The sequence below is a fragment of the Pelodiscus sinensis genome, chromosome 16 (assembly GCF_052426305.1).
Source record: "Pelodiscus sinensis isolate ZL-2025 chromosome 16, ASM5242630v1, whole genome shotgun sequence".
NCBI classification, from domain to species: domain Eukaryota; kingdom Metazoa; phylum Chordata; order Testudines; family Trionychidae; genus Pelodiscus; species Pelodiscus sinensis.
This window is the reverse complement of record NC_143067.1, coordinates 16,667,487-16,680,446: the sequence shown is the minus strand read 5'-3', so window position 1 is coordinate 16,680,446 and position 12,960 is coordinate 16,667,487. Positions and strand designations below refer to the sequence as shown.

General features: G+C 44.1%; 1 protein-coding gene across 2 annotated transcripts in view; it reads left to right on the top strand.

The window, feature by feature from the left end:
* Positions 1-12,960, top strand: part of ACSL6 (acyl-CoA synthetase long chain family member 6) — a 115,668-nt gene that overhangs the window by 68,113 nt on the left and 34,595 nt on the right. For both annotated transcript variants that reach the window (XM_006116076.5, XM_006116077.5), the window contains exons 7-9: positions 790-968; positions 1,349-1,381; positions 5,784-5,835. In XM_006116076.5, the coding sequence (XP_006116138.4) occupies positions 790-968; positions 1,349-1,381; positions 5,784-5,835 (264 nt within the window). The remainder of the gene's footprint in view (positions 1-789; positions 969-1,348; positions 1,382-5,783; positions 5,836-12,960) is intronic.

The window sequence follows — 12,960 nt, the reverse complement described above, 5'->3', positions numbered from 1 at the left end:
AGGTCAGCAAGAACTTCTTTTTTATGGACTTCACTGGGACCAGGGGTTTGGCCCAGGATGCATTTCAACTTGAAGAGAGCTTTGCTGTGATTTCTGTGGCTGTAAGATAGCTCAGATCATAACAGCAGCCAACCACTGACAATTCTTCCTGCTGGGATGATATCTCAGTGCTTCTAAAAGTGTGTTTTATCATTCTGGATTTGAGTGTCTAACAAGCTTTTCATACCATTCAGGTTTATTATTTCCTGCAGTTTTTAATATTTTTTTAATTGAATCTTAAAATAATTGTAGCTGCCAGTCTGCCCCTCTTTTGCTGCAAATCAATATCTGCCTCATCGCTCTTTCAGTTTCAGAAACAGTAGTATACTCTGTTTTAGGGATGTAAAGGCATAACCGGTTACCCAGAAAGCATCACCCTTAAGCTCTGGGCTTGCTATGCCATGGGCTGGGAGGCTGCTCTGGCCAGGCCAGGCCTGTCACGCCATGGGCTGCTTCAGCCAGGCTGGGCCACTGGTTAACCAGTAAACATCACCTGGTAAGATTAAACACATAGTGTTTAACCTGTTTAATTTTTTAAATGACAGTTTGCATCTGTACCGTGTTCAGTGTTGATTTACAAGTTACTAAGGTTAAACACTAAAATGCACTTGTTTCCTAAGTGAAAAATATATATTCTATTCCAAGATCTCATGGCATAAATATACGACTGTCAAAGACTGATGCGCAATAACTGTGAAGCTGTAGCTAGTGTTACATATAAGTAAAAAAAAAAATGTTTTTGTTTTTTAGCTGATATTTCCATAGTAATTTGTGACAAAACAGAAAAAGCCAGAGTCCTCTTGGATCATGTGGAGAAAAGGGAGACACCAGGCTTAAAGTCTATTATTCTGATGGATCCTTTTGAGAACGACCTAATGGAAAGAGGGAAAAGATGTGGTGTTCACGTCCAATCCATGCAGGAAGTAGAGGTGAAGTTCCTATCCCTCTTGTTTAATGTTAGACCCAGAAATGATCAGCTCCGATATTATTTGATGGCAATCCAGGAGATGGCTGTTCAGATAAAACAAGAAGTTGCTTTTCATTGATAGTTTGTTACTAGTAGGCATGTTGATCAGCTTCTTTTCACTTTTACATTGGATTGTATATATGTTTTAGGTATCTTTTCCAAAGGTTTTGCTGCAACTAAAGCTTGTTCCAAACCAGATCCTGTAGAGATGTCAAGGCAGGATTTCCCTGCTCTTCTTTTTCTTCCTTTCTGTCTCCTGTTTCCTTGGTCACTTACAGTTTTTAACAGGCACATTAATCTGCATAGGTTAGAATTAACATAATTTTGTTAATATTCTTTCAGAATTGTGGCCGTGAGAATCCACATGCCCCAGTGGTGAGTCCAGTCATTTTCTCCAAACTTTAACCGTGCAGTTACTTGAAACAAAATAATTTGCCAGAGTGTGGAGAACATCTCCACTCTGTGTATACGTTCATTAAATATAGTGGAATAGTCCTCAGTAGGAGGTGACTGACAATGAAGGATCCTAAAGATTCTCCCCTATCTTCCGCTAATAGCAAATGAGATTCACTACTCAGCCTAAGATGCATGTTATTGTCTTCATAATGATATCCCCTGAATGCTTAAATATAACTTCAAGACATAAACCCCAGGAAGGAACGACAGAGGATGAGATGAACGAGGTGTTCTTTAAAGAGTGTTTTGTGACTTTAAAGTGTGAGAATAAGTAGAGAAGATTAAATGAGCCATCTTCAAAAACTGACTTTAGAATAGATTTCAGACTATATCAATTTAGTAATGTCTTTTATAAAAGGCAGTTCAGCTACAATTCAATAAACAGGCCACATAAAAACACAGTAATAATTATTAATGGCTCTAGTTAAGACATCTCTATTGCTAATCAGAAAAAAAAGAAACCTCTCAGATTAGATTCCTGTAGGTTCATTTGGGTCCACTTACAAACCCAATCTCTAACCCTCATTTGAGAACTCCATCCAGCCCCAACCCTAATCCTTGTTCATGTCTGCTAACTGGTCTCATCCTTAACTCTTGCCCCAGCCTGATTCCTAACTCAAACCTTAATAATATTGGCCCACCTACTCAGGGTCGTAACAAGGGCGCATAGCTGAGGGAGTGCAGAAAAGACTGCTACTATGCTGTCTTCGCTCATGCTTCGTGCCATGTCAGTATCCCCACCTGCGCTGAGGATGGTCTTGCCTCGGGTGCCATTTTAGCTAGTTAAGATGCTGCATCTATTATCCTAAAAATAGACAAGGCTCTCCAGCATGCCCTCTATTGTAACCCTTAATTCTTAACTTTCACCTGCAGTGTGATTCTACACCATTCATCAATCCACCTCAATCTTCTGGCTAACTGGTGCCCATCAGATAGCCCCAACCTTACAGCTATCTGAAGAGTACAGGATCTTTCAAAAAGTTTTTGTTTTTAAAGAACCACGTCTAGATGGCGGTTTCACTTTTAAAAAGCCCTTTTGAAAGAACATGCAGCTGCTGTTGTTCAAATGAAGCATGGGAAAATTCAAATCCCAGCTTAATTTGCAATTTCGATCTGTCTAATTTACATCCCTCATTCAAAAGAGAGATGTAGTCTAGACATGCCCTTATACCTTCATTTCTTCTCAGGAAAAATCAGGAGTTTTACCTGTGCATGCAACAGGACTGTACCCTAAATCATTAACTCAGCCTTTGTGATTTCAATATGGATATTTCTAAATCTTTTTCTTATAAAAGACAGATAACCGATCTCTGTGAATTGCCTTCTCTATTTAAAAGGAAGAGACTTGTGATGTATTTGAGGATATGGAACAACTTTCATTCTTTTATAAGTGGCCCTTTACAATAGAGCCTAGTGGTAAAAACCCCAGTCCTTTATTAGTTTCCCATAATCTTTTTATCTTCCTTTTTCTCTTGTATGATTCCTGAATACTTAGTCCTGCAAATCAGACTACGTGCTATTATTCTGATGTAATACCTAAGAGCAGAACTGCCTTTTATTCAGCTCCTGTCCTTGTTTCCAGGACAACCTCCCAACAAGGAAAATCTGTCCTGAGTTCACTGATACCCCCTATTTCCTTGACACTTCCATTTAAAATGCTCAGCATATTGTCACTAACCATGCTGGGAATCAAAAGGCATTGTTTGGACTACAGCTCTTTCTTTCACGTTAGGGGGAGGGTTCTCATAGAGTAAAAAAGGGACAGATCCTACAAACACTTACACATGTATGGGGTTTTTTTTAGAGGTCTTCTTGATATGCTGTAGGACTTGACCCTAAAATAGCTATTGCAGAACAGGATTCATGTACTGACAGAAGCCATCTTCATGGTGTTGGTGACACTGTCTAATTTTATACTCCATAGTATGTCAACTCAGAGTAAATGTTCCTTAGGAAACAAAACCGTAACCAGAAAGGCCAATCACAATGGGTGACTGTCACCCATTATCTTCTGATCTAGTGGAAGAGGATGTGTGTCATCCCTGCAGAGCCAGCTGTGCATAGCATGATTTAATTCTAATAAGTACTACTGATTTAAATGATGATTAGCGAAGTTTACCCAATGGCTGCGTCTAGACTGGCATGATTTTGCAGAAATACTTTTAACAGAAAAGTTTTTCCGTTAAAAGTATTTCTGCAAAAGAGCGTCTAGATTGGCAAGTGCCTTTTGTGCAAAAGATGTGCTTTTGCGCTAAAGCATCCGTGCCCAGTATAGACGCGCAAGAAAGCTCCGATGGCCATTTTAGCCATCGGGCTTTCTTGCGCAAAATCTTAAGGTGCCTATCTATTCTTGCGCAAGAGGGCTTATCCCTGAGCAGGAGCGTCAAAGTGTTTGCGCAAGAAGCCCTGAATTCTTACATTAGAACGTCAGCGCTCTTGTGCAAATTCAAGCAGCCAGTGTAGACAGCTGGCAAGTTTTTGCACAAAAGCAACTGCTTTTGCGCAAAATCTTTCCAGTCTAAATGCACCCAATATGTATGAGTGCTTTCCTCCACTACTGCTACCTTTGGAGACTTGTTGTGGTTTCAGCAGCACCAGTCTGGAGCATCTTGAAAGCTGTTGAATTAGATATTAGCACTAAGAATGACCATGCTACTGCTGGGTACACTCAGTGCTAAATATTCAAAAGTAATCTTCTGGGTGTGTTTATTTTTTGGTGGCCCAAGCTGAACCACATAGGGCTTGATAGCTTATATTGCAACAGCCTTGCAGGTATCCAGATATGTGGATATTAGGGATGTTAGCTATTGTAATCATGTATCCAAAACAATTTATATTAAATTGTTGCCCCCTGGGGGTGGGGCCAACAGTCAGTGTGCTCCTGGATCCCAGTCCCATTCCTGGGGAGCCCCCCCCACTACCCTATGTTGCTGCCCGGAGGACAGAGGCTGCTCCGGTATCCCACTTACCCCCTTATTCTTTCCCTTTCCTATTTATTTCGAGCGTTCACATCCCAAACGCATAACTCCAGTCATCTGAAGAACTGGGCTGTGCCCATGAAAGCTCATGATACCATCTACATGTTTTGTTAGTCTATAAGGTGCTACCAGACCATTTGTTTTTTTTCTGTAACAGACTAACTCGGCTATCCCTTGAAGCTCCTGATAATTATTTGTTAGTTGTTTAAACGACTATATGCTAACATCCTTTGTGGATATCCACGGCGTATTTTTACAGATACAGATGTAGATACAAATTTGGTATCTAGGACTCTGCAAATTTGTGGATATCTGCTTTATATCCATAGGTATCCACATCTGCAAAATGAACCGCAAATATCTGCAGATACAGATGAGGTTTGAATTTTGTATCCATGCAAGGCTCTATATATAGCACTCACTGATCCTAATGACTTCAATTACAGATAGCATCAGTCAACAGTGAAAACTAGGACTCAGGTGTCTCAAACTGGGCTTCCAAAAACTAAGGCACCTAGATATTTTAACATATTAGCTGCATTGTCAGAGCAAGGCTGGAGGCATAGTAGAAAGAAACCCAAAAGAAATATTTTACAGGTAAACATGCTGAGGTTTTGGTTTTTTTTCTACAATCATGTTGTCTGCATGCATTTGGTCCTTGTGGGCATTCATAAAAATGCCTGTACATTTTTAGAATGAATGAGCATTCAGCCAGAAATTAAAACAGTATTTGTTGCTGTTGTTAATAAAAAAGTTTATCATCCAGTTAGGAACCCAGAAAAAAATGCCATGTGACTTAGGAGACCCAACGCATGACACAAATAAAAAATAGAAATTATTGTTTTCAAACAACTCGTGTATATAGTATTCGTCCCCAATGTTAGACACTCATGAATAACAAATATAGATGAAGACAATCAGGATCTGTTAGCAAATGATTTCCTAAACCCCCCAAGAGGCCAAATGCTTACATATTATTTTAAACCAGTAGTTCAAATAGCTGTTATACAGAAGCTTAAGAACTGTGTGTGTGTGGGGGGGGGAGAGGGTTCATTAGGCTGGAGTAAAGCATATTATAAGGAATCAAGGATCTTGCATGATGAATTAGTCACACTAAAGCACATTCCCTTAACACACCTAAACCTTGGGGGGAAAAGAAAGAAAGTAGTCCAAATGGACAAATGTACCAAAGGAAAATTACATGTTATGCTTTTTGCAAGCTTCAAGGAAAGAAATCTAAATGACGGGGTTGCGATATGATCTATTTAATAATGAACTGAGCACAAAGGCTAATGATACAAAGCTGTGCCTATAATTTTCCTGTTTTCTTTGTGCATTTCTAGCCTCCTCACCCAGAAGATCTGTCGATTGTCTGTTTTACTAGCGGCACTACAGGTAACAGAACAGGCACTTTAATCTTAATACATTACATTGGACTACAAAATCTCTCTGAATAACAGTTCACCATCTATAAACACAATCTAGCACTGTCATGTATAAAACAATCTTTGTTTTATGCCTAATAAATGTGTGTGAAACATACAAATGTATATAAAGTTATAATTAAAAACCAAATACACTGACATAAAAACAATTTTTTTTGCAGATTCTTAAATCTATTTTGGCAGAATGATTTTGCAAGAATATGAAAATAGTCTGTCTGTTGGATCTTTTGTTTTAAAAAAATCTGCAGATTGGGAGGGAAAAGAGCATATCTGATATTTATTTCCAGTAGCACCAGAAAAGCATAACACTTTATGATAGAAAGGCAAAAATAGAAACCTAGAGCCAGTCTTCTTGCAAGAGTTCTTCAAGCATTGGTGTGAATTCATATCACATCATGCAACAGTTATCTGGGGATCTGGAACACAATCCGGAAATGCACCTTAGTCCTGAAATACTGTTTGAAATATCTGTCTTTTGTCCACATCTGTATGCTCTTGGGGTTGTCTGTCACTTTGTACTGCCCACTAGTGTCCTCAAAATGGTTTCTTTTCTGGTAGCCATGCAAGAATCATCAATTGAAACTGAACAGCCTTGTGCTAAGTTACCTCTCAAGAACTGAATGGCTTGCTCCTTGAAAAACAGAATGTAGGCTGAACAAGAGGCTAGGTCAGGGATACTCAACATGCGGGTGCATTTGTTTGCGGCCCATGGTGCAGTTTGGGTTTATGTGGGGCTCAACATGTGGCCTGCGGGTGGGATCCTTTGAACATGGCCTCCACTGGGAACATGCTCCACAACGGCAAGCGGGGTGAGCATGGAAAGATGCAAGCAGATGGGCTGGCTAGAACAGACAGGAACAGGGTGTTGGCATTTCTAGCCCCTAAGGAAGGAGGTACTGGGAGTGCTGGGACATTGTGGGAGATGCTGTCTGCTTAGCCTTGTGGGCAGAGCCTGAGAGGTGCTGACTGGCTTGCACTGGCCACATTTGGGTCCAGTGCCGTGGCTTAAGGCTTAATCTTTGTATTCGTGCCCATGTGTGTGAGCAAAGCTATTTGCAACCCTCAGCACGTGTTGTGAGTATTATTGTGCCCACATGCCCCCTCCCAGGGCTTCCAAATTTGAGTAGCCTTGGTCTAGGTTATTACCTGCCATCTACTGGGGAGGACTTGTATTGCAGAATAGGAAAGTTCTTGTTCCTCTGGTCCATGTACAATATTTAATGCTTCAAGGAAATACTTTTTTCCATGCCATCATATGCGTTTTACTGTGGGAAATCCTGCCTAAAGTGTTTGCCATTGCAGAGAACGCAAACCAATGTATAAGAGGAGTTTTAGTTGTTCGCCACTGTATAGTTCTGAATGGTTCTTGGTAAAGTAAAGAGAAGTCATGGTACAGAATAAATGCCTCATGGTGAAATACATTCTAACTATTGGACAAACCACGACAAAGTCAGTGCAAATGCAGGCACTTATTTTTAGTTTAACAGCATCCATTGTACATGTGTCCCCCGGGGTAGTGGTAAGACCACACATTACAGTGGTAGGCAGTTCAGATTGTGAACACAGATTTGCTGTGTTTTAGGCTGAGAATATTGTGGATCCAGTATGCTAAGCCAGTGCATGGGGGAGGAAGTCACTTCACTCTCGACAAGCAGTCCCTGGGCAACTCGGGTTCTGCACTAGGGATGTTAAATTGCAGTTATCTGACTAATCACATAGTGGATGCAATCAGGGCCATCCTTAGGCATACGCGGAGTATGCAGTCGCGTAGGGCATCACACTTTCTGGGGCACCACTCTGCCAGCCTGGGACGGAGGGGAAGCATAGGCGTACGCTCTGCACCGGAGCCAGTAGGGATGCTGCCGGCACTGACGGCCCCACCGGGCCGAGGGACTCCGGCGAGGAGGCCAGCAAGCTGACCCTGGCTGGAGAAGGGAAGCTGTCAGCGCGGGCGGCAGCGTCGGGAGGAGCTGGGACTGCACCGGGGGCGGGGTCATGCACAGCGAGCCGGAGGGGGCAGGGTCATGTGTGGCTTGGCATTGTGGCGCCATTTTAAAAATGGCCAAGCCGCACCTCAGCAGAAGACGCACTGAGCGGGGCGTGGGGGAGCAGAACCTTGCTAGGGCGGAACCAGCTGTGTTGTGGTGGGCCAGGGCTGCGAGCACTTAGTGGCCTGGCTCCGGCTCCAGTCCCTAGGCTGCAGGGACTTCTGGGGCCTGATTGCAGCAGACTCCAGCCTTGCAAACGGGAAGGCAGAAGGTGGGCGAGGGCAAGGGTGAAAATAGGAGGAAGGGGTGGGAGAGGAAGGGGCTTGTGCTGATGGGAGGGGGGCAAGTCAGGAGGAGAAGAAAGGTGAAGGCACCAAGGGGCAGGAGGGTAGGAGAGACTAATGCGGCGAGGGGTCAAGTGCAGACAATGAGGAGAAGGGCAGGAGGGGAGGTGTCAGTGGGAGGGGGGACAGGGTGATGCTGGGAGAGGAGAGGGCATTGAGAGCTGGAGGGGGAGGTGCTGGGGGAGGAGACTTAAAAGAAGGGGTGGGCATGAGAAAGGTGAAATTGATGGGTAGCAGGCTTAAAACTAATAAAAGAAAGTTCTTCTTCACACAGCGTGTTGTCAACCTGTGGAACTCCTTGCCAGAGGAGGCTGTGAAGGCTAGGACTATAATAGAGTTTAAAGAGAAGCTGGATAAATTCATGGAGGTTAGGTCCATAAAAGGCTATTAGCCAGGGGATAAAATGGTGTCCTTGGCCTCTGTTTGTCAGAGGCTGGAGAGGGATGGCAGGAGACAAATTGCTTGATCATTGTCTTCGGTCCATTCTCTCTGGGGCACCTGGTGCTGGCCACTGTCGGCAGACAGGATACTGGGCTAGATGGACCTTTGGTCTGACCCAGTACGGCCGTTCTTATGTTCTTATGATCAAGGCATGTGTGAGGGCACAGATGAGCAGGAGGGGAATGGGTCAGAGAGTGGTGAGGGGGTGGGCATCGGGGGAAAAAGAAGGCAAAGGGGGAAGGAGCAGCAAGGGAAGGAGGAGGCACCAGGAAGGTCCAGGGGTAAGGGAAGGTGCAGGTGCCAGGGGATTCTGGAGATGAAGCAGAAGGGCAGACACCTGCAGAGGAGAGACCAGCACCAGAGGAGAGAGTCAGGGCAGGTGTGTGTATAGGGAGGTGTTAGAAGAGGGGATGAGGAGGAGTAGCTCACATGTTCAGAGTGGGGCTACTGGAGGAGTGGGCACGGGGGGGAGAGAAGGGCTGGTGGAGGGGGGCAGGTCTCAGGCTGAGGGCAGTAAGAAGGGCAGGGGTCAGGACAGCAGAGGAGGGCGGGGGGTTGGGGGCAGCAGGCACAAGGGGAGCTGATGGAGCAAGGGGAGGAGACATGGCAGCAGAGGGGAAAGGTAGAGGTTTATAAGATATTTATTAATAACATGAGTGCCACAGTGGCACATCCAAACAAGCCACATGAACTCAGTACTGGTGCACAATACACAATTCATTTTGCTCATGGGAGGAAAACTCTTAGGCTACGTCTACACTGGCATGATTTTGCGCAAGAACTCTTTTGCAGAAGAATTCTTGTGCAAAAACTCTTCCAGAAGAGAGCATCTACACTGGCATGTGCCTTTGTGCAAGAGATGTGCTTTTGCGCAAGAGCATCCATGCCAGCGTAGATGCTCTTTTGGCAAGAAAGCTCTGATGGCCATTTTAACTATAGGGCTTTCTTGCGCAAGAAATTGATGTTGCCTGTCTACACTGGCCTCTTGTGCAAGAACTGTTGCGCAAGAGGGCTTATTCCTGAGTGGGAGCATCAGAGTTCTTGCGCAAGAAGCACTGATTTCATACATTAGAACATCAGTGTGCTTGCGCAGGAACTCGTGGCCAGTGTAGACATGCAGCAAGTTTTGGCGCAAAAGCAGCCGCTTTTGTGCAAGATCGCACCAATGTAGACACAGCCTGAGATGGAACACTTCCCCCAGCCTCTCCGCCCCCTGAGTTAATGTCACACACATTGGGTCAATGCAATTGCAGGATAGTTGCATGGGGGGGGTTAGTGGGGGCCATACTAATCCCTATTGGTAGGAGGATGGTGGGAAAAGTCCTTGGGGGGAGTGTCACATGACACCTTTTACTTTTGGTCATGTGTCCATCTTGCCTCGAGTGTGGCCTCCAGGGGCGTGGCTAATGGGGGTCAGGAGTGTGGCTAATGGGGGATGAGGGGGTCAAAGAGTACATTCTAAAAAAATTCTTTGGGTGCACACCCTAATGAAATATGCTGCGCATGCCTATGACAGGAAGCAGTACAGCATGTAACAGTAGGGCTGGGTCCTAGGGAGCTGAATGCACTGCCTGCAGCACAGTCTGAGGGAAGGGATTGGCTGCTGGGGTTTCTGGGAAGGGGAGGGCATGGGATGGAAGAGCAAGTCAGACATAAGGGCACCAGTTTAATAATCTTGCGTAGGGCACCATAAATCCTAAGGACGGCCCTGGATACAATTAGTCGATACGGACACCCACTCTGCAGAGCCACAGCAGGGGTAGCTCTAGGAGCTGGTTTGTGCTGGCTCCGGGAGCCACCTGCACTTCAGCTCTGCATTTTAAATGTAGTAAGAACCGCTCGGCTCACACTGAGTCCAGCAGCCTCTGTTCATGGCAGCCAGCCCTGTCTGCCCCTCCCTCCCCCCCACTGTCTCTAATAGAGGCAGCGAGTGGCGGGGTGGGGACGGGAAGACAGGCTGAACCATGGAGCTGGTGATTGGGGGGGGGGGGGAAACCAGCTCCTGTCCTCCCCTTGCTACCTCTGAGATAGCAATGGGGGGGAGCAAGTAATTGATACTCCAATTGACTACTTGCTAACATCCCTATTCTGCACTGGCATTCTGTGTGCAAAGTTGTGCAGAGACATTAACTACATCCTCCAGGAGTTGGGACAGCCACTGAAGATAAGGTCTTTCTAGCTCAGAGAGGCTCTCAAAAGACTCCTTTAGGGGAAGAATTAGCCCACAAGTTAGCTGAACTTTTGGGTTGTTTGGGATCTTAGAATGTATAGAAAACCTAGGATCAGTGTTTTCTTTAAAGTCAAGTTTCTTTCTTTGTGTGGTCTATTTTTCTATATAGGCATAGCCCTTTATTCTGGACAGGGAAGGAACAGAAAACTTGTGGAAAATTCATATAGCTCTTGGGTTCTGCCAAACTTAGGGCTTGGGCTATGTGTCAGGGCATACCTGCAAAGGAGGGGATGATGTGCACAGCCCATCTTCTAGCTCCCCCTAAACCCAAGACTTCAAAGTCTACAGGTCATCAGTAATCTGAGATCTTCCAGGGGCATGGCCCTTGTGTTTTAGTATCTATCATCTCATCATCTAGATGTCCTCCCCTACTGGAATAAGTTTGATTTCTTTGCCTGATTGATCTACGCCAGGGCTATTGTGAAGGTTGTAGTGGCCCTCGTAGACTTTTGCAGCTTTAAGGTGCTTCAGTCTATGGGGTGGGAAAGTGCCTGACCTGGATTGGGTCCCATATTCATTTATATCTACTCTTCCGATTTAGAATGATTGTGAAATAGAGCCAATGTCTGTAGCTTAAAACTTGGGATGTATCTATTCTGACTTGAATTCTACAGTGAACATTTGAGTTAATAACTTACAAAAATTTAAAATCCACTCCGAAGTTTACTAATAAACAACCAAGCATAAAGTGTGCATCTGATTCTTGGGATCAGACATACAAAATGCCTTCACAGAGGGAATAGAGAGGCTGACCCTGAGAAATGTGGAATCCAGTCAGAGGGATTCACCTACACTTTTTTTTTAAACTAAGTGTCATCAGAACTCCTACATGAGCACGAGGCAATGGTTGTTGCTAAGGGTGTGTCTAGACTACAGAGTTTTGTCGACAAAAGTGGACTTTTGTCGACAAAACTATACCTGCGTCTACACTACCGCTGAGTTCTGTTGACATAACATCGACAGAACTCAGCAGTTTTGTCGAGGCTGGTAAACCTCATTTTACGAGGCATAACACCTTCTGTCGACAGAGTTCTGTCAACAGAAGGTGTTATTGCATGTAGGGTTGTGTCTAGACTACAGGGTTTTGTTGACAAAGCAGCTTGCCTTGTCAACAGAACTGAATGTAGTCTAGACGCTCTTTGTCGACAGAAGCTTTGTCGACAAAACCCTGTAGTCTAGACATACCCAAAGAGTGAAAATATACACAAAACATTGGCCTGCAACCGTGTGTAGTGACTGCTCTGAAAAACCACCATCAGTTTTTCAAGTACAAACCAGCGACTTATCTTCCTAGAAACCCTATCTCCAGCAGAGCCCATTAGCTGTTAATGAAAACTTTTTTTTCCCGTGGCTTTTCAATGTGCCAGTAACTCCAAGATGCTAACTTTGGAGTAAGCAATCCTTTACAGGCTCAGAAATGACACCAGATGACATTCATTCAGTGCTGGAAGGAACATTTAAACAGGAGTGTTCAGTTACATTGAAAAGATTCCTTTCTTACATATGCAAAGAGTCAGACAAGCTCCTGGCTGACATGACACATGAAGACTGTAATGTTTTGATTATTGATTAACTGACTTGAATGACTTAGCATTGTTTACACGCCTCTGTTGTACATCTGAGTCAACATGTAGTACAATCTCCAGGATATTTTGTGCTGTTATATCTGTGAGGCAAATTCAAGTAGGGGATACTTTAATTATTCAAAAAGCTGTATCACTAATAGGCTGCTGTTCCATCCAGGATGGGCCGTGGGAAACGATTTGTAGCAAAATAAACTCTGTTCTGCTAGACTTTCTGATAAATAGTCCAATTTACTAAAAAAAAAAGGGTAAAACACGCATGGCACATCTAGCTAGATCAACATAATCCCTGCAGCACTGTTTCGTTCTGGAATTATTTATTGATGAAACTTCTGGTGATGAAGGTTATGAAAACAGGGATGCTGATTTCAGCTGTTACTCATATAGAAGAAGGAGGAAAGGATATCCAAAATTTCCTTCTTGCAATCAAATGGTGATGATAATGATGGTTTTGGAGCAACCTTGGCAGATGTTCTTGGATCATCTGAA